Here is a 26,860-nt window from a genome sequence, read left to right as displayed (position 1 = left end):
TCAATCGTCATTTTTCTTTCTTTCAATGTATGCCTCTCAGTTTTACTGTTTGTCTCCCCTCTGATTCTGAGAACTAGTAAACTACTAAGGATTTAGCTCTAAATCTCTCTCTCTTTTTCTCTCCCTACCATCCTCAGTCTATCTCCCAGCCTCTCTCTCACTCTTTTTGAGGATAAAGGGATTAATATGACATTCCTGCCAGATAATAAGAGAGGACAAAGCTGGTCACATGACCCCACCCCCCAAAAAGTTTCCACTGCCCTGCTGTAAACACACACACACCATCAACCATCAGGTTTGGTTGATGTGTGCTGCCTTTATTTGTCCAACACTTCAGGTTTCTGGTCAAACATACACCAAGTGTTATTGAAACTCATATATAATAGATTTTCATAAGGGAAAAACGGAACAGGGAACCATGTCGAATGCTGAAGTGAATCCAATATAGATTGGAGTGTTGTCTGTACATAAGCTGTCACTAGCTCCTTTGTGTTTCTGATGGATATACCTTGTAAAGCCAGGACTCTCATTGTTCAAGCTGTAATTGAAAGAGTCCTGCTGAGAGTTTTGTGAAAGCTGTTAGTTAAGCTGCGCGTGTGTGTGCTGTGTGTTGTGTGGGTCTGAGGTTGAGTGAGTATGGTAGTAATAGTAAGTGTCGTACTATATAAGTTTAGGCAGCCCTGTGTTGTATGATAATCTCCTGGCCATGTGTGTGACCAGCAGATAACTGAGCATCACAAGGACCAGCTGGTCACTAGAAAGTGCAAACTTAACCGTCGCTGGAAAGGGTATACACCAAAGTGTGTATTTTCAGTTAATTATGAGGAGGTTATTTTGATCGTAATATTATAATCATGTAACTCTTTGAGTGCAGGCTGGTCCTCAGATTCAGTGGTGTAACAAGGTTGTGATTGGCCCCGGTGAAAATATTTGTTTGGCCCCCCCCCCCCCAACTCAGCGCTGCTTGCTTTTTTTTTTTCTCTCTCTCTCTCTCTCTCTCTCTCTCCACTTTCAAAATCTATTTAAAACTCATAACAAACAAACATAATTCCCAAAGTTGTCTTGAAATTAACTTATTAACCTGTTAAGCCCCAAAGTCCCTGCCGGCGGGGACCCTGTTTTCTTTTTCCAGGACACTGTGTCTCAGGGGATCTTAATATTTAAGAACCTATTAATGTGTTATACCAGATTAACGGAAATAATCTCAGCTAACTGAAGATATAAACCATTTTTACCAAAACAAAACACAAGTCTCATAAGAAGCATCTAAATGACCCCTTAGCGAAAACGGACATTGGCACAGAACTCTAGATAAAAGTACCCTTATTACTTATCGTAGCTGCACATACAAGATCTCCGATTAAAGCTGAGGTTCCACAGATTATTTAGGTATATAGTATCATCACTGAGTGATCCGAACTTGCGACAGGGGAAGCAAAGACAGACATCACAACACGTACCTTTACGTAGCTTCTAGGGAGATCGTCTCACCGTAGCTGTTAATCTGATCAAAAGACGTGTTCAATGGCATTAAAACGAGAAAAAACGCGGCTGAATCGGTTAATCCGTAGGTTGATAAAGTTCCTGGGCAATAATTGGAATTATTTATAATCCATAATTCCATTTTTATGTAAAAGTCGCAAAGCAAAAGTTAGCTGCTAATGGTAGCCACCAGAGTGGCTGCTGCTTCCGGTCTTGGCTATGCGGCAGTATAAGACACACACATGACTAAATAAAGACTATGTGGGAGTTCCCCTCGATTCCATTGGCTCTGACGGTTAGAAAGAGATGTCACATGTCAAAGTCCAGCAGGGGGAGCCAGAGATATGAAAAATCCACCCAAATGGCCCCAGAAGAGGGTTTTTTGTTGCTAAATCTGTCTAAAATGTCAAATATCACTTGTTTTGCATCAATATTGATACAGGGTACTTCTTATATGTTGTACTTTGGATTCCTTAAGCTTTTAGTCTACTAACCCATCATCCAAGGTTAGTTTTCACTATAAGTACAAAATATGTTTTGGACGGACACTATAATTTACAGTTTTTTACCATGTTCAATCTGAATTTTCTTTATAATAAAAAGCATCTATATTGAATCTGACTTTTCTACATTCAACTGACAGGTTTATCATTACTTTGCGAAAAAAGATTATTAATTTAACCCTTTTAGAAGGGAAGATATGGTCATTTGTTCTGGGAATGTCATTTTCGAGCCTGAAACCTGAAAAACAGAGAAAAATATAGCCTACTTATGTAAACAACATTGAATCTGGACTTGAAAGGATTCTGATTAGGACTATTCAGCATTACTCCTGGAGCGTGCGCTCTCTCTCTTTCTCTCACTCTCTCACTTTCACTCACAAACACATGCTTCAAATCAAGTCGTCATTATTACAACAAATACACACTTGCAACTGATAACACTGGCAATTATTTTATATTTATTAGACTATTCAAAAAAATCATGCTTCAAAAAACAAGGGCCCAGCGAACTAATCACACAATCACAGAATGAATCATTCTTCATCATGGCACAACGGCCAAACGTTATCACAGACACAGGTTAGGTGCGCACCATGCACATTTTCCAACATAAGAGAGGTCACAATTAAATTGCTACAGATTTAAATCTCCAATCCCTCTCCATAACAAGAGAAAAGCTACTCATCACCATTAGAGGTTAATCTTGCGGGCCTTGCGCTCAGCAAAGTCGTCAACAACGCTGCTCAGGTCTAACTTCCGGGCCCTGCTGTTCTCTATTGAGAGTGTTGCCAATCCACTGAGTCGTTCTTGCCCCATGCTGCTTCTTAAATACGTCTTAATCAATTTGAGCTTTGAGAATGAGCGTTCTGCGGTCGCAACAGTGACAGGTATGATGAGATATAACAGCAATGCTGTGCACACTTCGCTAAATGTGGCTGCCATTGAGCTGTGGTCCACAATAAGCATCTTGGTCATATCCTTCACAGATGGTTCTTTAGCTATTTCAGTCTTAAAGCAGGCTCTGAATGCAAGGAGTTGGACGGGGAAACTCGGAGATAAATCCCTGCTGTAGTGGTCCACGAGGCGCTGCGCGTGCTGGTGAAGGGCATTATCCTGCACACGGTTCAATGTCCCGGGGTGGATAGCCTGGAACAGTTCGTTCGTTTCACGCATAGAAGTGAACCTCTGTGACAGCTGGCTGTTAATGATGTCCAGGCTGGCGTTGAACACATTAATTCTGAAACGGCTCTCGCCATCACTAAGCCTCTCATCTTGACTGAGTTCATCGAAGTGGCGTTTCATCCTTCTTTTGCAAATTTCCGTGAACTCGCTCTGCGCTCCCCATCTCTCAGCAAGATTTTGAGCGGTGCGTTTGACCTGGTCAAAGTCATCTCGGTATGCAGATAGGGCCTGAATTGTGTTTTGGAGGAGACCAACAGCTTTGTGGATGTCTACATCCTTTGCCTGCAACATCTTTGACACTGCATTCATGTTTTCCAGTGTTTTTGTCTGTTGTATGACAAGAAAAATAAAGCTGAATTTTTCCATATGGTTTTTTAGGGCTGTAGCCTCTTCCCGTTCCTCCCTCTTTTCGCTGACCAGAGCGATTTTAGTTAGAGCTTTCATGATATCTACATACCGGTGTCTAAGGGCAGCAATTGCATCATGTATTGAGCACCACCTGGTTGGGCAGAGGCGCTTCATGGTAACTTTACCATGCTCTGAGAGTTCTGATGACATGATACCGGAAAGGAGTGACCATCTCTTAATACTTTGGCTGAAAAACGTATAAAGAGTCTCAACAATATCATAAAAATTGCGCAGCTCCGCTATATTCTTTACGGAGTCATTCAGTGTCAGATTTAAATTGTGTGCAGCACAGTGTACATATTTGGCAAGTGGTTCCATCTCCATGATCCTGGCCTGCACACCTGAATAGACCCCACTCATGTTTGCCGCGCCATCGTGTCCCTGGCCCCGACACTTGTTCAGGTGAAATCCATTACTCTCTCTGCTGTCCAGGATTTTCTTTTGGAGTTCACGAGCTGACGTGTCCACTATTTCCACGAACCCCAAGAAAGCCTCATTTATCAGGATATCTTTTGCGTTGTCGTTTTCATCCCTCTGGATTGTCAAATATCTATACACTTGGCTAATTTGGTCTCTTTTGGAAATATCTTGGGTGGTGTCCATGATCACAGAAAAAAACGGAGCATTATTTATTTCTACTTGAATGTCGCACTGCACCCACTTTGCGATTATGTAGATTTGAACAGCTGGACTCAAGTATTTCAAAGAACCTTGTGGTCGCTCAACAAGTTATTTCAGAACCGGATCGTAACATGCTAAAAGTTCTATCATACTGAGAAAGTTTCCACTGTTGGGCTGTCCAAGAATCTCCCTATGTCCTCTAAAAGCCAAGTTACAAGTGGCCAGAGTGATTGTAACGTTGACAATACGCTCAAGTACCTGTCTCCAGTAATTAGCAGCATTCCTTGCATTCCTCTCCATGTTTGCATCGATTCTCCTGTTTTTCTTCCACTGTTCATATATGACACACGCTCCGACATGGACCTTTGATTGTGCATGTGAGTCAATCCTCGCAGACAAATGTTGCCAGTCACAAACTCCTTTGACCCACGCATCACTGTAGAACGGTGCACCTCAGTCTGAGAACATCCAGCACGGCTCACAATAGGCACAGTCCAGGGTGGGGGAGTAACACAGCCATGTCCGTGGCAGTTTGATACCTGCTCTGGTAGTGGTGGTGTAATAGATCTCGGAGAAACACCTATTTCCTTGATTTGTGTCTCTGGGGAATGGGCCGGTAGGCCTACATGGACCGGTTGCTATAATATAGCCTTTGATCTTGGCGTCGGGGGTCTCAATAGCGCCATAGAGTCACCTATCGGTTGGGGAAGGGGCCCTTGCGGGAACTGTAGGACCACCGCCGGGCACAGCCAAATCCATCCTCTCCTCCTGGCTCATGGCTGGAGAAGAAGGTCGCACAGTCACGGATACAGCTTCACTTGTGGAGCTAGATGATGGTGAGGCAGGTACGCTATCGTTAGCCTCTGGCTCCGGCTGCCGCTGCACGTCAACATTACCAACGTTAGCGTTCGATTTCGAGGATGATGTATGACAAAAAAAACGGTCTAATTTTGTCAGTTTAGCCTTTACATCTCCTTGTTCTCTCTTTTCCTTTCTCTTTTGAGCGCCGCTCTTGTGTTTTGGTGTGCTGTACATTATAAATGCTAGCTATTCAATTTGTTATAATTCTGCCGATCTGGCTGCTGCTATAGCTATGTAGTACATATAACTGTTGATGTTGATTTAACGGTTCGCTCGTCACGCAAGGTATCACATGACATGAAAGGGAGCAAGGTCATTGGACAGACAAATTACAAATTAATTTAGGTTGCTAGGTTACTTTGAAGACTGCGTGAACCAGTCAATGCCATTGGGGCCCCAAAAAATATCATTGGGGGAAAATATATATATATATATATATATATAAAAAATGTTGGGCCCCTGGACGGCTGTGGGCCCCGTTGCAATGCACCGGCTGCACCGGCGATAGTTACGCCACTGCTCAGATTGTTCTTGTACATTGTGAACTTAGAAGTTGTTTGTCTATATCAAGCATGGGGGGAACTAAGTGGAAGAGCAGGGAGACATGACAGCTCCAATAACAACATCTGAAATATTCACTTCAGGTATAAACCGTTTAAAAGGGTGCAGTGCGTTGGAAATGCAGGAAAAAGTGTAGGCTACAAGGAGTTCACCTGAGTTCACCCAGTCGAGGCATGCTGAAATTAAACTAATCTTGTTGCCTCCTCTTTTTTCTAATGGTATTATAATTTCTCCATGAATCCATTCCTTGTTAATTTTCATTTCTCTTTGAATTCTGTTACAATATTCAATGCATTTGAACGGAAACATGGCTATTTTCTGGAGTCAAAAGGGAGAAGAGATACAGTAGACAAGCACCAGAGTGGAGATTGTCAAACAGTGTGTGTGAAGGTTGGGTGGTTGCTCTCTTTTTTGCCAAACACTTCCTGCAGGTTGTTACAGTGATATGTAACGTTAGACAGGTTGACAAGGTGTGATTGAGCCACAAACACACTATTAATAGTCTCAGGTGAAGACCTGTGGCAGCTTGGTTGACACACAGTCCTCCATTTCTCCAATTTACCATCTGTCCAGTCAATTTGGGGATTGTGCAGAGCGGGACACGGTTTCATCAAGACTCAAGGAAAAGTCAAGATCAACAGACAGCCATCAAGAGAATGGACAATGATCTTTTCTCAGCTGAAAGGAAATCCCCACATTTCATCTCATGGAAATTGTCAAACTGGTCACCTGCCACCTTGAATCCATGAAAGCAATATTGCGTACGGGACGGGTGCATGTGATTCCTTCGAGGGATCTTAGGGGACACCATCAAATGCGAGACATGGGGGGGGGGGGGAGACGAACCGTGTGTAATGGTAAAATAGTGAATATATTTTCTGACATGATGGTAAAAGAAGGCAGCACTCAATTCACAGAGTGTACTTATCAACTGTATTGCTCTGTTATTGTAAATAATACAGCTTCTTTGCTATCTTTTGATCTGTAACTGGATGATTTATATATTGTAGATCTGATGCAAGATCAAAGAAAGTGTGGCTAGCAGATGCTCACTGCTCTTATAATGTGGTGGCCCAGCCTGGCCGGGGATGGCCTGGTGAGTAAGAACATCATCGATCATTTAAACACTTAGATGGCTTAGCTTCCAGGGCTCAGGGAGTTCTGTAGCTTTTTCAATCAGCCACAGCACAGGATGTTTCTTAGTGTTGGAAACTGCTTCCAGGCTTCCCTCCAGTGGTCCAGTTTGTTCTGGTGGACGAGTTATATTGGCCCGATGTTTGCCAGGAAATGTACTTAAACAATGTTTGCTCATGAATGACTCATTACTTGATTCTAAATGTTATGATACTGAAACCATGTTCACCTACTGGATAAAATACATTGAATCCCAAAAATGTTGAAGCATCACATTTTTAGGAGTAGAAACTGAAGTTTGAAAACTGGATTTCAATTGTATTGCCACTCATTCAAATCCCCATTATTCTTCATTCAGCATTGCACAACTGCCCAGCTCTGGTTTGTGTGCATTGCGTACGAGTGTTTTGTGTTCATACAAATGGTCCTTTCTGAGTGTGGCTTTGTCTGACGTGTGTCCCGTTCTGCTGTTTATACATTAAGGCCATGCTTAATTTGAGTGGCTGCCACTCACAAAGACACCAGTCAGCCTGGCCAAAGTGCCATTCATATCTTTCTTTCTTTCTCTCTCTCTCTTTCTCTCCTCCACTGGGTTCAACACAGACATGGCCAATGAATGAACACAGTCTTGGCCAGAGAGGAGCTGCTGCAGAGTGGGGGTGGACTACACTGCCGTCTTCACAAAGCTCTTTCTCACACAAATTCTTATCCTTTCCTCACATGCTCTCTCTTCTCTAAACCGCCTTTTTTTCTTTCATCTCCTTGCCTTCCTGACTCTGAGATATTTTTGATTTCTTTTGTCCTTTCACTCTCTTTATTTCAGTCTTTATCTTTCCTTTTCTCCTCTGCCCGTTTTCTCTCATGTACACGCACACTATCAACATTTTTCCTCTTTCTATTTGTCACTCTTTCAAAACAACCCTGGCCCTTGACTAATCAAACATGACAGGAAAATAAATCAACCAATAATCTTGAGGTTGCTATATTCTCGTGAACACAAACACACATTCACACACTGGAAGCACGCAGGCCATTTCACTAAGTCATAGTGGCTGCCTGAAGCAAATTACATTATTGTCCTGGTAACCCGGATGATTTATGAGAAAGTCTATTTTACTGTAGCTTTTATTTGTGTTTTATGATACACAATGTGTTTTATGGCCAGATTTATTTTCCGCCAATGTGTAAGGTCAAATCCTACCGCTTGAACCTTGTTTCTTTCCTCAGTTCTTCATTGCAACAGAGTGGATGAGAGAGACCATCTGTATTCATACAGCATGTCACAAATGCAGCACACAAGCACATAGGTCATGTTTTCTATATGGCCAGTTCCAAGTGGGTCCTCATTACCTCCCACTGATGGATAAAGACACACATTTGTAGGTTATTAAGTTACCTAGAGCGGAATATCCATCATTTCAGAGTGACTAGTGGGATGAATATGAAGGACTAGGCAAAGCCAAAAGGATTTGAGAATTTGGCAACTGAAATAGGTGTGTGATGGATAGGAGAAGCTTCAGAGAGGAAGGGAGTGCTTCAAAATCCAGCTGCATTACCTTAAGCATCTTTGTGACGCTCACTAACAGGGATCTGATGGCCTGTTGTCACATGGAACAGCGTTGGTGCACTGTAGCCCTCCATTTAAACTCTTATCAAAGGCTTTATTTCACTTCTTTGACTCCACATGAATCCCCCTTGGGTCTTGTAAAAGCAGGGTCCATCGATGGTTTTCATATCCTCACAGGGAAGGTCATGGGTTTTACAGAGTTCCTTTGTGTTTTATGGGCCCAATGGGATGGCGTGTGCTGTCTGCAGGACTGGTATTAACATACAGAGAGAGGGTTAGGCACAGTTCAGACGGAACCCACTCCTGCAAATCAAACACATCCAACCTTCACGTGCACTTACTTACTCACTATTGACAACACAAGTGGTTACTGCCTCCAGCCATCTGCTTGTTATATTTCGTCATCGTGATGTCACATCTTCAGCGGGCTCTGTGTCTTGTTGATAACAGAAGAGACCAAATGCTGACTATCCAACTGATATGAAGTTTAACTGTTCTGTGTATTTCATTCAGAAAATATACATTTCTCTTGATGTCTAATAGGTTATACAATTTGCTCTTATTATAATGAGGTGTGACAAAGAAAAAAAAGATAGGATTGAAAATGTGGGACTGCCAAATAATATTCTTGTGTTGCCCATTTTTTTTTTATCACAAACATCATCACAGTTTAACAAGTACATTTGAGATTTGTAAAACTTTACAGTAATACTGAAGTCTTTCAAATTTTACATTAACAAATTAATTTACCTACATTTCCTGGACCATTAGACAGGGACGAATTCTCAACCTTTAGTCTTAAAAATAAGAAAGTGTGTCTCCTGTCAACTTTAGTACCGTATTTATTTTTTGTATTTAATCAATGTCATGTTCTTGTGCATATAACTATGATCTAAGATGAACTAAGTGTATCATTTTGACTATGTTCTTTTTTCTTATGCACAATTTGGTATATGCTTATCGCACTGTGTTGCTGATGGGTCGTCCTTGAGCAGGTGGCTCGAAAAAGTTTCTGCTAATGAAAAGCACAATATATTATTATACCACTCAGATTTTTTGTATCTGGTACAATTGGGAATTCATTTCATAACCCAGCTTCTGTATGCCAACATACAGAGCAGTATATTTTCTGTTATTGGATTCTTTTTAAACAGTTCTGCTCACTTTCCCTTTCACCCCCACCGTCCCAGGCACAAACAAACCACTGTCTCCAGCTGACCATTCATAGCAACCGTTGCCCGCGGCAACACCAATAGGAACAGATGCTGTGTGGCTGGTCTGCCGTATGACCCCCACTGAACTTTGAACCCATTGTTTCTGAGAAAAGACGCATTAGCGTCAAATGTTTAAGTTTCGCTCTTCAGCTTCAATATCTCTGTTGTTACCTCTTTGTGTCTCAGATATAAAGATCTTGTGGTCCCGACTTTGGGAGACAAGAAGAAGTTGTCCCCTGAAGAGAGATGTCGCTCCGTTCTGCAACAGTCCAAACTCCAGGGATGGCAGGTGTGTGTGTGTGTGTGTGTGTGTGTGTGTGTGTTTTGCCTCTTTTTCTGTCCCCATCAATAACAAAAGATTTGCCAAATGACTTAATCCCTGACCCTCTATTTGAAAAATCCCATGGAATTTTTGACTACTCGTTCCAGCTGTCCTGCCTCATCATCATTCTCCTCACACACACTCAGTCACACGGCAGCACGGACCCGTCCGCCCCCCTCTCTGTCCTGTCTGCCAGACTGCTGTTGTGTCTGAGTGTGTGACCCTACAGGTCACAGCAGCTCCAGCCTCACACACGCATACAAACTCCTCCACAATGCCTTGCAGACACCTTTTCATCCAGCTCTGCTGAACACACTCACACAAGCACCACTCCTACAAGTAGCGTGTGTTGAAATGAATGGTGTGTGTGGAAGCATGTCACCCCCTCAGTGCTGTGCACCTGTTATAGGGTGACCTCTGCCACCCCCCAAATGCTCTCTAATCCAGGAAGTGAATGCCGTGTCAACATGCAAACTCCATACCCTGCCCACACTCACCTATCATCATCTCTCAACTAACAAGGCACTCTCTTCTGAGATTTCCTGACAGCCAGACTCACAGAAGCTAGCGATGATACCACTGTAGTTTACAACTATGATTTGTGTTGTTGTGTGTGTAGATGGGCAGCAGCAAAGTGTTTCTGAGGTACTGGCAGGCCGACCAGCTGAACGACCGCTGCTACCAGCTTCACAAAAAGATCATCACCTGTCAGAAAGGTAATATCCAAAATAACGGATCAATAACACTTGTTATTACTTGAGTGTTCAGCTGTCTTTCTTTTACTGACACCTCTGACATCTCTGTTTTCCTCTCCCCTCTTCCTCTTCCTCTCAGTGGTGCGTGGCTGGCTGGCCAGACAGAGCGTTCATCGCAGGCTGTCCTCACAGCAGAAAGAGGAGGGCGGTGTGCAGCGCTTCCTGCAGGGGGCAGAAGACATAGGGATGCGAACCTATGACCACTTGGTCATCCAAAATGCTTCCGACATCTCAAGAGAGAGTGACCGCCTGCGCTGCCGTGGCAACAGCCTTATCAACATCCTTGGCAACAGCCCACCACTTGGTGAGAGGCCTGAGCCGGTGGGCAAGGAGGAGGATCAGCCCATGAAGAGGTATATTAGCAAACAGCCTCGAAACTAACACACCTTTAGTCCGATTGGAATATGTCAATGTGCAGTCAGTCATTTTGCATTTACAAACAATATACAGTTACATAAAACCAAATGAGACGGTTTTACAGTGACTGTATTTAACTTGAAAGGTAATCAATGAGCAGTTACTGAAATGTACAGGATTTATGATTGTAAAAAGCAATCATTGGCCTCCATAAGTGTGTATGTGTGTTTCTGCATGTGTGTGCCTATGTCTGCACAAATGTGTGCTCTTTATTAATAATTGTATCCCTGTGCGGTGAACGCTTTTCATTGTTAATTTCATGATGAATAGTCAGATAATGATCTGCGTGTGTCAGATTGTATTAGTAAAGTGTTGCACCAATGGAAGGCTGTCCTTATGTCAACCTCTCCGCATGCTAATTAGACCCTCCAGAAAAACGCGGGCTAAATTCCTTGATTATGCGGGCTAAATTCCTTGATTATGCGGGCTAAATTCCTTGATTATGCGGGCTAAATTCCTTGATTATGCGGGCTAAAATCCTTGATTATGCGATTAAATATGCGGGGTTTTATGTGATTTTATGCGGTGAAATTGCGAAATATGCGGAAAGTTGCTAAATATGCGGGGAAAAAGAATAACAATTTTTTTAAATATTGAGCTGTCTTATTTATTCTCTCTCACACACAACCTGCCACTAACGTTTAACCCTTTTACTATTCAATTAAACACATTCAATGTTTACTTATTGTAAAAGCAATTGGGCTATTTTAATCTCACACACACACACACACCCACCCACACTTCTCCGCCTCATCCTGTTTTCCTTTACTCGTTCTTTATCTGACCAGCTTCAATCTTGTAGGCTACTCACTTTGTTTCTTGTAGCCCTCGAAAGGGTTTTGGAGGTTGATGCCTCGGTGAGCGTGAGTCGTTTGGCTTTCTTGTCCGCAGCAGCAGAAAGCATTTTCGAATGTTTGAATGAATCAAAGTGGGTCGTCACCGTCGATTTTCTCTTATGCTCCAACACACAGTTGCACGGGGTGCAGAATAGTTTCCCCCCACTTTTTGCCCGGTCTTTAGTAGAAATGTTCGTCGGTAAATGAGATGGATTCGATTTTTTCATCTTGGAGTTTTCTCTATCGTGTGAGCTCCACACGTTCACTCTATACAGTGTTGTTTACATTCTGTCATGCGCGAGCTGATGACGTCACGTCAAGACGAATTAACTTTTTTTCCCCTCAATTTTGTGTGGAAAAATGCGGGGATTATGCGGCCTTTTGATAAATATGCGGCATTTAAAAAATCTGCGTCATTTTGCTGATTATGCGGTAAATTCTGCGATCGCAGAATCGCGTTTTTCTGGAGGGTCTAGCTAATACAACATATCATTACATTTGAATAATCCTTTAGGGCTACGAAAGGGTTAAAAATGGGTTTTGGTAATACCTCAAATGTAACTTTGGAATTTTAGTACTAATACATCTTTAAATGCAGACTTGGGATGTTTTATGCTTTCTATGGTACGCTGCATTATATATGCATTTATTATTAGAATCTTTTAGCAGGAAGCATTACCATGTGTGTTGATTACTGCCATTGTACCATGATACTGATTTTTCTATCTCCGCCTGACAATGATTTGTTAACAAAATGCTAAAGTCTGAAAGCTTTCTGACTAAATATATGTTTATTATATTATAACAATATAAACACATATAGGATGTTTGCTTCTAAACATCATCTTGGACAAACCAATATTTGTAAAGCCTGTCAAACTAAATACAGTGGAAAAGACTCACTATAGGGTATTAATCAATGAGCAATTGGAAACGATTAAAAGACAATTAGAAAATGTCACCGCAATGCAAGGTACTGACATTTTTTTGCGTGTTTTGATTAATTTATGGAAGGAATTATATCCTGAAAGATGAAATGAGAAATAAACACACATGATTCTGCGTCCTCTATGTGTCCTTGTCCATGTAACATCTGCTACTTAGACAGATGCCCAGCAGGAGGAGGGGTGTCTGTGGGCGGACTGGGAGAGAGTCACCGTTGTTATATCGTAGAGGGGATTCAAATTCACCCAAACTCACCTAATTTCTCTGTAGGTTTTTTAATGCCTTTCCACATCACCTGCCCATATGCCCGGCTAAGCCCCGCCTGCAATTCTGCGACCAACAGATGGCTCACACAGATTAGCAAGGGAAATATCTAACAGGATGTTATCAAATTACTGCAAGGAGATTAGATTTAAAGCATAATCTCTTTGGTCCTTATCCTTCAATTGGCCTCCTTAGCTCATATTTGTGGAATGACAGCTGAAGCAGGCATATATTAAGGTTGAGCATTCTGATGATCTAAATCAGGGATCACCAACTACATTTGTCCAAGGGCCAAAATGTATCCAATAGACACTATCGCGGGCCAGCGATTTTTATAGTCCACAATGCTAGTGGAGCACGCTCAGGTACTGCGGACCGCATAACGCTTAGCAGACTCTTCACGCTAATGACGGAACACTTCTAGGCAGGGTTGGGAGGGTTATTTTGTAAATGTAATCAGTTACTGAATACTGAATACATGCTCTGAAAGTAATCAGAATACAGTTAGTTACGTATTCAGATTACTTTTAGAATACTTTTAGAATACTTTCTTTTTCCATAACAGATGGGTATGTTTTGGTGCACAGGAGATACTTATTTTACTGTTTTTTCTGCCGGCTTATCAAGAGCACAAACACAACATCTTGGTGTCATTCTGGACAGCTCCCTCTCATCTGCACCCCACATAAAAAACATCACCCGGACTGCATTCTTTGTACTGTCTTAAAACAATTCCTTGGAATATGTTATGAATTGTAAGGTGTCCTTGGGTGCTTTGAAAGGTGCCCCTAAATAGAAAGAATTATCATTATTATTATCTGAAACGATGTAATAACTTTTCAAACTTTTTCCAGTCGCTTGCCCCATGCATTCAGCAGCAGCAGGCATTCACTTTGATTTAATCCCGTTATGAAATGGCATCATTTCGACAATAAATAAATGCTACATAAACGTTATCTTGCATATTTTATCTAACCATCTCCGTTTCTAACTTTCAATATATTTTAAAAGAGATCTCTCTCTCATCTGCGTGCGGGGGCGGGGCCTCACAGACACGCTGCATCTCTCTCGCTCACAGACATGCTGCAGCGCTGTGCAGTGTGCACACAGTTCTGCCGGTAATGAATATTACATTTTGTGAGGAAACTTTTCCACCAATAATTCCAATAAGTATTCCAAAATGTATTCACTTCAGGTTTACGAAAGTAACTGTAATCAGATTACTCGTTTTTCAAATGTAACGCCAGCTGAATACAGTTAGCTTACTTGATTTTTGTATTCTGATTACGTAACTCCGTTACATATATTCCGTTACAACCCAACCCTGCTTCTTGGCTACTGTCCCGCAGCTCCTGCCTCTCTGTTGGACTCTGTCGCAGCGGGGCTGCTGCTGTGGAGCGCACAAAGAAGACTGTTCCCAACGAAGGATCACTTCTTCTTCAAGGCAGGGAAAATTTCGCAGTAGGCAGTCTACTGTCCCGCAGCTACTGCCTCTCTGTTGGAATCTGGTACTGCACCTTACTCACGAGACGTTGTAAAAAAAAAAAATGGGCGGGGTGGCGAACGCAGTAACCACTCCGCCAACGCCACTGTCACCCAAGTCGCGCGGGCTGGATGAGAATGTCTGGCGGGCCGGATGTGGCCCGCGGGCCGCCAGTTGGTGGTCACAATCATTGCCTCAATCGGATCAGAAAATTATTGGAGTGGAAAAAGGTAGTGCCTGAAGCCAAGGCCTGTTTGTTATTTTGTTAAGACATGCAAATGCAATATTAATGGAGATTAATGGTCAGAATTAATTTTTTTAAGGTCCCCTTTTATACTGTTTTTCATCAATATATTATAGGTCTCAGATATATACAAAACATGTCTCTGAAGTGTTTGGCTCGAAATACCAAACAGATCATGCATTGCAGCCTCCCATAAACCCCTCTGTTTCAGCCCTGTTTCAAAAGTGCTGATTCTCTGTCTGTTACTTTAGATCAGGGGTTCTCAACCTTTTTTGGGCCAGCGCCCCCCTGTCCATTATCCAGGTCTCTTACCGCCCCCCATCAAAAAAAGTAGACTTATTTTCTTCCCTGAATATTAATGTTGACTAATATTCTGTGTTATATCATTTAAAAAGCATGTCACTGAATGCCAAATAATAGATTTGATTGAACTGGGCAGTTGGAATATCATTATCATTAGTTTACCAGAGAGCAGAAAAGCCATGTGAATGTGAATAAAAATGATATTTATGAGTGTTAAACAAACTCAGACAAGAGCAGAGAATACAAACAGACTGCTACGGAACAGCAGCAATTTCACACATGTCCAGTGCAGAACAAACAGTAGGCTACAAAACTGTACATAAGGCCTACAGAACTAACAGGTCGGAAAGGTGTTGCATTTCGCCAAATTGCGGGGGGGGGGAAGGTTAGTGTGAGCCCTGCGCTTGGTGGTTCTCCGCCAGTTTCTTCACTGCGGGTTGCAGAGAACTTAGTTTCAGTCACAGTGCACCTGAGGCCGTCAAGTTCAAGCGATTGCGGTACTTGGACTGCATGTGGAAGACCTGGCTGAATCCCTGCTCCACGAGGTATGTGGTTGGGAAAGCCAGAAGAAGCAGCCTCGCTTTCTCCCAGAGAGCCGGGTAACGCTGAGAGTATTTGACCCACATGTTGCCCCAGCCAGAGGTGCGGAAAATAGCCTGGGCCTCATCGTCACTCTGGATGTCGATGAGATGCTCCTGTATTGCTGGCTCGCATTCCGCCACGTCCGCCTGAAAGGGCTGCACCACCCAGGTGGGAACATCGAGGTCCAAAAGATCTCTGAAGCGGATCTTCAAGTCGGCATTCACCATCCTCAGGTGGTCTGTGTAAATGAGGAGGCGCTCATCGGTAAGAGCCTCAGACACCTGCAATGAGTATAACCAGGAAATTGTTATCGGTGCAGAATGTTACCATCCGATTTTAAACTGGTTATTTTATTGCTAATTAGTTTACTAATTGATGTTTCTTTATTCTCATAATACATTCAAAAAATAAGTTATTTATACTAACCAGGAACACAAATATAGTGTTGCATAGAGTAGCCTACATTTATTACATGTATTATTTATTATTATCATTATTTAGTAGCCTAGGCTGGATCACCTTGGTCAACAGCTGGAAATGAGCAAACTGCCTCCTGCCTATGCTCTGCCGGTATAGATCCAGCCTGGAGGTGAGACTGTGGATGACCGCCTTGCTCTGGATCAAAGTAACTCCTTTTCCTTGGAGCTTCAGCGTGACTTCATTCATTTTTCCAAAGAATTCTGCGAGGTACATGATGTTGCAGCGGCTGGATGACACCTGTTCCCCGAGAGCTGCATCCACCTCCTCCAGGAACTCCACGATGCTGTCAAACAGCTCACAAAAACGAGCAAGGCAGTTTCCTTTTGAGAGCCAGCGGACATCAGTGTGGAGAAGAAGACGCTCAAATGTCTCATCATTTTCCTGACACAGCTGTCGGAACAATCTGTTATTCAGGGCGTGGGCTTTTATTTTGTTTATTGCCTTTACTGCAATATTGAGAGACTCGTGGAGACGTGGACCTTTAGATTTGGCCACAAGGTTGTGGCGGTGCACAGTGGACTGTGAGGACATGCGGGACCTGCTCCTTCAGCAGAGTGGTGAAGCCACGGTACCTGCCAACCATGGAAGGGGCACCGTCAGTAGCACATGCGAGGATGTTGTTGATCGGGATTGACTTCTCCTGTAGATAAGCATCCAGTGCATTAAAAATGGTCTGGCCCTTGGTGTCTGTGACCAGATATTTGGAAAATAAAAATTCCCCAGCAATCTCCTGACTGTTGGAGGTGCTATAGCGGAGATAGGCCATCAACAGAACATTGTTGTCAGAAGTGGTTGTCTCATCCAGCTGAAGGCTGAATGGAGCTTCCCGCAGGATGGCACACAGCTGCTCCTCTGTATCAGCGCCCATTTCATCAATCCTGCGTGCTACGGTGTCCTTAGTGAGTGGGATGGATTTCAGCACCTGTGTGGTACCTCTTTGATGGCAGGGAGTACCAACTTCTCTCCGATTGTGAACGGCTGCCCACATTTGGCTATCAGCAAGGAGATGTTATATGACGCTATTAGCCCGCTGTCAGTCTGGGTGGTCTTCCTAGCGAAGAGACTGCTGATGGTGCTCCTACCATGTTTCTCTTTGAGGGCCTGGAAGAACGGACGCTCCTTATCTGCCTTATCCGGGTGGATCTTGGTAAGGTGCTCCTTTAAACGTGAGGGTTTCATTCCCTCATTGGAAAATACATGTTCGCAAAGTAAACACATTGGGAGTTGTGCATTGGTAGGAGACGGTATGAAGCCATAGCTAAGATATTCAATAGAGTACTGTCTGCATTTTATCTTATATTTAGGGGGGGGGGGTAGTGTCACGATATGGCGGCAAACGCTAGAGGGCTAGCTGGTGACATGACAAGACATCGTGCCGGGAGCGGACCGGAAGTCGTTGTAATTTTGAACAAACAGAGCTCTGTGTGGAGCAGCCTGGCTAGCCAGCTCTTCCATGTCGTAGCAGACATAGAAACGGGTATTATTTTCATGAACTGACCACTTAGTTTGAATCTGTTAGTGGAATTTTTCATATCAAAACATATCAAAATTTAACAAAGTGACACAGATTATTAACAGTCGCGATCCCAAAATTACAACGACTTCCGGTCCGCTCCCGGCTGCTTTTTGTAGGGTACGTTCGTAAATGCACTCAGAGCGCTCCGAGCGTCCCCGTTCCACAGTCCAGAGTGCTGCGCTCTGAGCGCTCACAGCTGGGTGCTCTGGCGGAACAGACGGGTTGTCCGAGCGGATTGACCGTTCATGCATTTACGAACGTACCCGTAATAACACTGCTGACAGCTGACCAATCGCAAGCAGAGTTGTGGTTTCCTATAGCAACTAAATATGCTGACAGCTGCTTTTTGTACAGGAAAAGACGCTGTGGCCAGCGTTTTTCATGACAAAAAGACATTATGCGTGAACGCCCCCCAAGAACACCTCAACGCCCCCTTTTCAAAAATATTGCTTCCAGCGCCCCCCGATGTTCTCTGAAAGCCCCCTGGGGGGTGGTACCGCCCCCGTTGAGAACCAGTGCTTTAGATGAAAATAAGGAGCCACTCCCCACGCCCCTCTGAGAGATATTTGATTAAAAAGAACACAATAGACGCTTTCACACCGGAGTACTTTTCCCAGTATAGTTCCGATTTAGTTCCGAAAATGTGCGCTCACACCAAAAAAATCCGGAACTAGAATTTAGTTCATGAGAACCTTTCCACCCCCTTTTCAGTCACTGCTAGAGAGCAGGCACTTTCATGGGAGAAAATTGTTCCCATTTCTGATTGGCTGGGCGGATTGCAAACCACGCCCCGTAAAACTCCCAAAAAGTTTTGTTCCACCATTTTATTATCCTCGCATTAGCATTATTAGCATTAGCCCAGCGCACAAACGCAGAGAGACTAACTTATGGCAACACAAAATAAAACATGGGAGCGGTGGAGATGAGGAGGTGTCGGCGTTCTGGTGATTTACTCGGAAGGCTTCAGAGTAGAAGCTGCTGGGACTAGCCAGTCCCCAACTTCGGGGATTTTCCGGCCGGGGTTCATTAATATAATATATACATTACATGTCATTTGTTAGACGCTTTTATCCAAAGTGACTTGCATACATTCAGTACTGTGGACAATCCCCACAGGAGCAATTTGGGGTGAAGTGTCTTGCCCAGGGACACAACGACATGCTGACTGCAGTGGGACTCAAACTTCCTATCCCCTGATTCGAAGTCCAGCACACTATCCACTGAGCTACAGCCTCCCCATCAGAACTAAAGAGTTCTGATTAACTAAGTTCTGATTAATTAAGTACAGCAAAGTGCCTAATGGTGCTCTAGGAGGTGATTCAGGTGATAAGGTCGTTTTTATCAAAATGGATCAGAAGACAAAGTGAGCAAATCTTTTTTCCTGAAACGTTCAGAATCTCTTTACACTGAGGGGACACATGTTAAAGTAAAAAAGACATGAAAAAGTGGATTTTGCATAACATGTGACCTTTAATGTATTTCTGGTATCTGTTCCTTTTGTAGGGTTGTGGAGAAAAGTGGGAAAGTCTACGATGGTCCTGTCAATGGGGGTGGTCGAGTTATTCGCCACTTTCGGTCTAGCTCAGTACCCATCCCTCTCGCCATGGAGAACATGTTCCCTTCCACAGCGAGTCCACCCATCAAACCAGCTCTGCAGCAGGTGGCTCATACCAACGAGGATGGGGCAGGCAGGGGGGGTCTCTCCTCCCCTCGCAAGCAACCTCCGCCCAAACCAAAGAGGGACCCCAACACCCGCCTGAGTGCATCTTATGAAGCAGTTAGTGCAGGGTTGACGATGTCAGCCAAAGAGAGTCCCACTCCTGAGGGATATGGTTCCCCAGCTGGAAGCCCTCCTAAATCCCAGCTGTCCCCCACAGACCCATTAGGTAAATCACCTCTACTCTTCTTTAGAAGATACATCAGATGGTCCTTTCTGTCTCTTAAAAGTCCCCTGTTATACTTTTTCAACAATATAGTATAGGTCTCAGAGGGGCATTCTACCGAATTAGTACAAAGTGCGGTCCCACAACAAGAAAAACTATTTAACAAAACAATTAAAGGTGGAGTAGGTAAGTTTGAGAAACCAGCTCAAGATACACTTTTTGTTATATTCCATGGAATGCTCTTAACATCCCGATAGCAATGAATATCTTAAGTGCTTTGACAAAAAATCCATAAAAAAACGTCATCTCTGTAAGCCGTAGTACTGTAAAAAGCACGACTAAAATAACTGGATGGCCTACCTGCCTGTCAGCCTTCCATCTGTGCACAAACTTATCTCGTGCCCTCATTGGTCATGTGCGCGTTCTTGTGTGTTGGAGGAGGGGCTCTTTAAGGAAGTGGCAGATTTGTTCCGGCTGTTTATTTTCAAATTCTAGCGCACTCGAGCTGGTTTCTCCAAAATTACCTACCCCACCTTTAAGTATTCAGACATAGATATTTACTAAGAATATGTTATGGTCTATTTAAACACAAGGCTTTAAATTAGATAGTGATAAGCTTAATATATACAAAAACATCATTTATAGGGTATACTTTATATTGGTAAGTAGCTGTCCCCAACCCTGACATCTAAATTCCAATTTCTGTAAATAACACTTAAAACATTTTTTTAAATGTTGTTCAATGGTGTATTTAGAAGATCTTTATGAGTACATTCAAACAGAAGTTGGAATATTTAGATTTATTGTGGGTATCATTTTTTTAATAAAAAAACTATACTCAAAAAATCATGTCACTACCGAAACACAAGGGGTTTTAGTCCAATGGCTGAGCCTGATTTTTAGCCACACCCCTGCATTTTTTACAAGGCAGTGACACTGCAGCTATATCCCATACTTTTGATATAAATCTGTTCCAAAATCTGAAAATCGGCGTGTAACCTTAAGAATTGTCACTACCGAACACATATTATCGGCGTTTTATGCAAAGCATTAGGTTTTTATGTGTGTAAACCTCTTCAAAGACGTGTATGTAGCCATGTACTTGCTAGCATTCTTTGCACAAACTTAGATAGAATCGTCACTACCGAAACAGTCACTGACATGATCGTTTCGGTAGTGACAAAATGGAATGGTAAGCAGGTAAATCCCACCATTTTTAAATAAATCTGTTTTAAAGTCTGAAATTCAGTGTGTTACTATAAAGGTCTCTTATTATACTATTTTTAGGCATATATTATAGGTCTCAGATATATAAAAAACATCTCTATGAAGTGTTTTGCTCAAAATACCAAACAGATCACCCATTTTAGCCTCATCCCCCTCTATTTCAGCCTCTTACTAAAGTGCAGATTCTGGGTCAGTAGCTTCAAACATTCACATTTCAACATGAGGCATGTTATGGGTAAAGATTAAGCAATAAGGTTGAGGGAATATGATGCAACCTTGAGAACAAGATACTGTGGTCACTATCGAAACACTGGATGTTTTAAAAAAAATTAAGTATATTGAGTTATCAACTAAAATGATATGATACTGATTGGTTTAATGTATGTTCAATTTCAACAATCATCAACTCTGGAATCAATATGATCAGTATTATGCATTTTATAAAGAAAGTTTGCATTATGATTTTTATGAATTGTATAAATTGAACTTTGAAATTTAATTCAAAATGAACTTTTATTAATTTAATTGTGAAAACCCTGAAGAAATATTTGTTAAAATACTATTTAGAGAAGGGAAGGTAAAACAATCTTAACAGGTTGATATAATACTTTCTTACTACAGTGTATGTACTATGTTTCGGTAGTGACCATTTTTGTTAGAGGAAGAACATTCCAATACAGTCTGAAAATACGATATAAAAATGTACGGTTCTTTTACTAGATATGTGTAATTTAAATATGGTACAAAATATATATGGTCAAAGTTTTGGGAAAAAAACATACAACATTTCAAAACATTTCCAACCTGACTTGGGTCCAATTTGGTAGAATGGCCCATAAAACATGTCTCTGAAGTGCTGAAATAACAAACAGGTCATTGTAGCATAAACCCCTCTGTTTCAGCCCTGTTCCAAAAGTGCTGAATCTGTGTCTGTAGCTTTTAAATGCAATTGAAGGGCCACCCCCCCCACCCCCCTCTGGGAAGTTTTTGGTTTAAAAAAACACAATGGTGTTCTAGGAGGAGAATCAGGTGATAAGGTGGGCGGGTGTTACCTTGGTTGATTATTGGCTGCCAAACCCAAAAAGACATTGTGACATCACAAAGTGGCCAAAATCTGATTAGCTCATTTTCAGACAAGTTTTTTATATAAATGGAGCAGGACAAAAAGAGAGAGAATCTTATTTCCTGAAACCTTTCCGAATCTCTTAACACACATATTTATTTATGAAAGACATGAAAAAGTGGATTTTGCATAATAGGGGACCTTTTTATTCAGATGGCTAATGTCTGACTTTCTTTATATTTATTTGCTTTCTTTATAATTTCCCCAGCCTTGTCCAAGCCCCGTCCCCACAGTGATGACTACACAACCATGAGGAAGGTGCCACCCCCGAAACCTAAACGCAGTCCCAACACCAAGCTGTCCGGCTCATATGAGGATATCAACGCTGCATCTCCACACATCCACCAGTTCCGTCCTGCTGATGTGAAGCTGGCCTTGCTGTCCCGGGCTGGCGGTTTCTGTGGGTTTGGTGGTCTATTGCAGAAAGCAGCATCTGTAGATGTTCCACAAGGGCTTGGACTGAGCCTGTACCGTGGCCAGGGCGAAGAGGACGTGTACATAGAGATGTTGGGCTCCAAGCAGCGGGCCCGGAGCCTCCAGGAGCCTCCTGACAGCCCGGAGCTGGACGACTCGGAGGCCGTCTACGAGGAAATGAAGTATTTCCCTCATGAAGACGGTCCTGCCACCGTGGTAAGCAAGGCGGCCAAACTGGAGGCCCTAGGCTTGAACCTGGTGGGATTGTGTGCATCTCCCCCTCATAGCGGGGAGATCAAACGGATGGCGGCAGGGTTGACGGCTGCCATGGACCTCACTCACTCACAGAGCACTGCCAACAGCGGCAAAGACGGCAGCTGCGACATCCCTGCCCCCTTCCCCAACTTGCTCCCCCACCGTCCACCTCTCCTGGTGTTTCCCCCCTCCCCCGTCACCTGCTCTCCTGCTTCAGATGAGTCCCCCCTCACCCCTCTAGAGGTGAAGAAGCTGCCCGTGTTTGAGACCAACCTGAACTATCCTACCGGCCCAGACAGCCCCCTGTCCCCTCAGTACGCCCGCCAGAGGGCCGACTCCTCCCCTAGCCTCACTGTCCTCATGCCAGACAAGAAGCCCACCACTCCACTCACCCCTCCACCTCCTCCCCCCAACGCCCTTCCTCCCCCTTACAGACCACCGTCACACTTCCCCTTCCCACCTGAGACCAACTTCCAAGGTATTACCAGATGTGTCACAGGAAGCTCAGACCCTCCCAAAACCTCATGCGCTCAAAGGGCAATTGGGGAACCCCTGGGGAAGCCCCCTCCCTATTCCCCAGTGAAGATGACCCGACCTGAGCCTCGGAGGGCACACTCGTGCTCCTCCTCGCCCCTGCTGTTCAACCCAGCCAATGGCAGACCCCTGACCAGCCCCCTGGATGAGCTCAACACTCTGTTCAGCTCGGGACGCAGCCTGCTGAGGAAGCCCAGCTCCGGCCGAAAGACCAGAGATGGAGGTCTGTTTCTCACACATCTGTACGCACACACACACACACACACACACACACACACAGTTACAGACAATTAAAACACAGCAGAAAGGGGATCACAGTAAGGTTGGATTATATGGAGAAAATCAAGTATCCAAATATTTCTGATCAAATACCTTGATATTGTGTGTGTGTGTGTGTGTGTGTGTGTGTGTGTGTGTGTGTGTGTGTGTGTGTGTGTGTGTGTGTGTGTGTGTGTGTGTGTGTGTGTGTGTGTGTGTGTGTGTGTGTGTGTGTGTGTGTGTGTGTGTGTGTGTGTGTGTGTGTGTGTGTGTGTGTGTGTGTGTGTGTGTGTGTGTGTGTGTGTGTGTGTGTGTGTGTGTGTGTGCGCATTTGTGCTTGCGTGCATGTGTCCATTTTGTGATCTGTGATGAGTTCATGATCAAAGTCTCAGGCTGCTCTGTGACACATGATTTATTGTTCACTGGGTGATTGATTACCTTCTGTACAGCAGTAGTTGTGCAGGGTTGCAGTTAAGTAATAACCCCCCCCACCTGTTTTTGTGTCGCTCTCTGCGTCTGTGTGAATGCGGACTCATACATGTAGGCTGTGTTTGAGTGGTAGGGAGGTGAGATGGACTATCACCCAACAGCCTTTCTCATAAATGCCCCTTTTCTACATTTAGAAAGTCCTTACATTGATTCAGGGTTAGCTAGACACCCTCGTTAGCCCACTTGAGGAGGCCCATTTGTTACAGTCTCCAGTGCAGCTGCCTCCTTCCATGTTACCTAATGAGCCCGCTCCTGTTGCCCATTTAGCATCTTACTGCACTGCACAATAAGCAGGATCTACTGTGTTGGTGTGTGTTGTAGCTCAGTGCTCCACATGCAGAGCACATTCAGTCTCTGTGACACTGATGCAACGGTTGACCTTTGCAAAAAGAGGATAAACATATTTGTTCCACTTTGTCTATGAAAAGGGGAGGGTCCTCAGGTCAGAGGTTACCACCCCACAAAGAGATTACTTTGTTGGCCCTCCTATGAAAGTGAATTTTCTTTGTATACCTAGGCTGGAGAAAGCACAGGGCAATGAGAGCAGTTACAAACTGTGTTGTCCCTCTGTGTTTTTATCGGAGTCTCTGTTTCCTCCAAGTGTATTAGTTGTGGCTAGGTTAATAATACATGAGCAGTAGAGTGATGAGGATGGGTATAAATATTTAACAGCTCATTCATGTTCTCCTGAAGCCAGTGTGACTGCCCAGCAGCAGAAGCAAACAAGACACCCTGAACAGTTAGAAAAATGACAATCAAGTGAAAGGATTATCTCTCGATGTCAATAATCACAGGCTCATGTTATTGTTGCGCTTGAATTATATAAGACACAGTTATGTCATAGGTCTATGAGTGTTTCCCATTAATTAACTACAGTAGGTCCGCAACAGTTTCATAATAAACCGAAAAAGTGTTTAACTTTCAAATGCACACATTTTTCTTCTGGGGAAAGTGCTCCCCCGGACCCTTCTATGGTCCGAGCTCCAACCACCACAGTGAAAACGATCCTGTGAAGCACTGTGTCTAATAATGTTACAAGTTCAAGGGGCAGATAGCTGAAGTCCTTATAAGAGATGGAATGAGAGCAGTGCGCAGGCTGACCCATATGCCTCACTTGACATCCTGCGCTTGACTCATCGTCAGCACCTGAACCCGCGCGGGAAAAGCACTGGCGTCATGGAAACAGTGTGTGCGACAGGGGAACTTGGCACTGGGGTTCACAACCTTGCTGTTATTTAGAGTGGGCAAAGCAAGGCGGTCTGCTTAGATCAGAGTGCAGAGGGATACCGAGGGGCTTAACAGGATGGCCTGCTTCCGCTCCCTTTTCGGCTGTTAAATGACTGAGTGTGATACCTGACGCTGTGGGAGTGGCCGTGGGTTTCAGTTGCCATCCCAGACATCTCTGTGAAGAGCAGCTGCCTCCCTACTCCTCCCCTTCCTCATCCTCAGGGAACGAGAAAACCACAGGAATGCTAGGGGAAGAGGGCAGGTGGTCTTGGCATTCAGGAAATCAGTGTCATAAGACACCTCATGCCTCAACGGCAACATACATATTTCCTAAAATTGGATTAAAGTCTAATTCTCCCTAATTATAGTCTTTATTGTACAAATCAAATTACTCACAGTGACTCTTCACAAGCGGGCAACTATCAGATTAAAATCCCTCCCTCTACCTGGCCTTGTGTCCGTCAGAAACACACACCTGCCGTATGCTAAGTTTATATTTAGGCATCTTGTGACCATGGGGGGAGGCACACATTCTCGTGTGGGACAGCAGCTGACAAATTCCCATTCACACTCTCATGCACATTTGTACCCACAGTCACTTACTGAATCAGTGTGTGAGAGCATGTGAGCCCTGAGGAGCAGCAGCAGGGCAGAGTCAGGTCATGTGGAGTCACCTTCGACCAGACACATAATGTGGATACTTTTTTAAGGCTTAAAGGGTTAGGAGGGGTGGGACTCAGGAAATAGAAGATTTGTGAAGTCAACACATGACGAGCCACATTTTAAAGTAGCAAAATTAGACAGTTATGCCATATCACCAGTTTTAAACAGCTTACTCCCTACAGTGCTTGGGATTATGTTGTATCACACAAACTCTATCTATGCATGATGAGATCTTAATATTTTCTGTATCGACTGTTTATGACATGCACTGACAGCTAGTGTGTTTTCCTCTGGCTTCATTCTTCACAGGATTCAATTCTAATATCAACCTGCCGTCTGTGCAGCTACAGGACAAGAATGCCAACAACCACACACATCCTCACTCCCAAAGCTCCGCCCCCGTGGAGAACGGCAACCAGATTTCCAACGGTAACAGCCCGAGTATTTCACGTTTTACAGATAATTTCCAATCAAATCGATTTTTTATTTAAGGCTGAAACTGATGATACATACTACAGTAAAAATAAAGAAATGAACTGAACCTGCAGAGTTAGAAAAAAAAACTAAAGTGCAGTTTGAATATGTGTTAAATGTTTTACTAAGAGATGTGAGTTTTATATTGGTGTGTAGGTCTGCAGAGTGTACAACAAAGTGATGGAAGTCAGGCTCAATGGAATGTCCTCCAAAGGCCCTGTGATCCTCAATAAAGAGGCTATAAGCTATATTTAGTGTCCTTAAAAATCCTTTGAGGCTAAAACCACTGACCTGTGGACTGAAGAAAGGAATCTATCAGGCCGGACCAGGCTATTAACTCTATTTCTATTTTAACCCCTTTGCCCATGTCACAACTAAATCACTTAAACACTTAAACTTATTTTTGCCGGAAATAAAAGCTTGCCGGTAGGAAGGGTTACAAAGAATGAGGGCGACACAATGAAGAGGCCTGAGAAATAAGAAAGAATGTATTATAAGATATCATTTATCGTTTTTTCTTGGCTCCGGCCAAAGACTGTTTGCAATAAACCATAAACGCTCAGAGAGATTGTCAACCACAGTGTGTGTCTGTGTGTGGGAGGACTTGCAGTTTGTGCTAAACAATGCTTTTGA

The 26,860-nt window shown here is 43.5% G+C and overlaps 1 protein-coding gene across 8 annotated transcripts in view; it reads left to right on the top strand.

Moving 5' to 3' along the window:
* Nucleotides 1–26,860, top strand: part of myo16 (myosin XVI) — a 125,932-nt gene that overhangs the window by 81,895 nt on the left and 17,177 nt on the right. For all 8 annotated transcript variants that reach the window (XR_013805757.1, XR_013805758.1, XM_079667284.1 and 5 more), the window contains 6 exons: nucleotides 9,720–9,822; nucleotides 10,475–10,571; nucleotides 10,690–10,963; nucleotides 19,184–19,566; nucleotides 22,122–23,339; nucleotides 26,063–26,182. Coding sequence is in view for 6 of the 8 variants with exons in the window: in XM_079667284.1 (XP_079523410.1) it covers nucleotides 9,720–9,822; nucleotides 10,475–10,571; nucleotides 10,690–10,963; nucleotides 19,184–19,566; nucleotides 22,122–23,339; nucleotides 26,063–26,182 (2,195 nt within the window). In the remaining 2 variants the exon portion in view is untranslated. The remainder of the gene's footprint in view (nucleotides 1–9,719; nucleotides 9,823–10,474; nucleotides 10,572–10,689; nucleotides 10,964–19,183; nucleotides 19,567–22,121; nucleotides 23,340–26,062; nucleotides 26,183–26,860) is intronic.

The sequence above is a fragment of the Notothenia rossii genome (genome assembly GCF_949606895.1).
Source record: "Notothenia rossii genome assembly, chromosome: 2".
Classification (NCBI taxonomy): Eukaryota; Metazoa; Chordata; class Actinopteri; order Perciformes; family Nototheniidae; genus Notothenia; species Notothenia rossii.
Note: the sequence above shows the minus strand (reverse complement) of the source record. Positions and strands in the feature narration are given on the sequence as shown.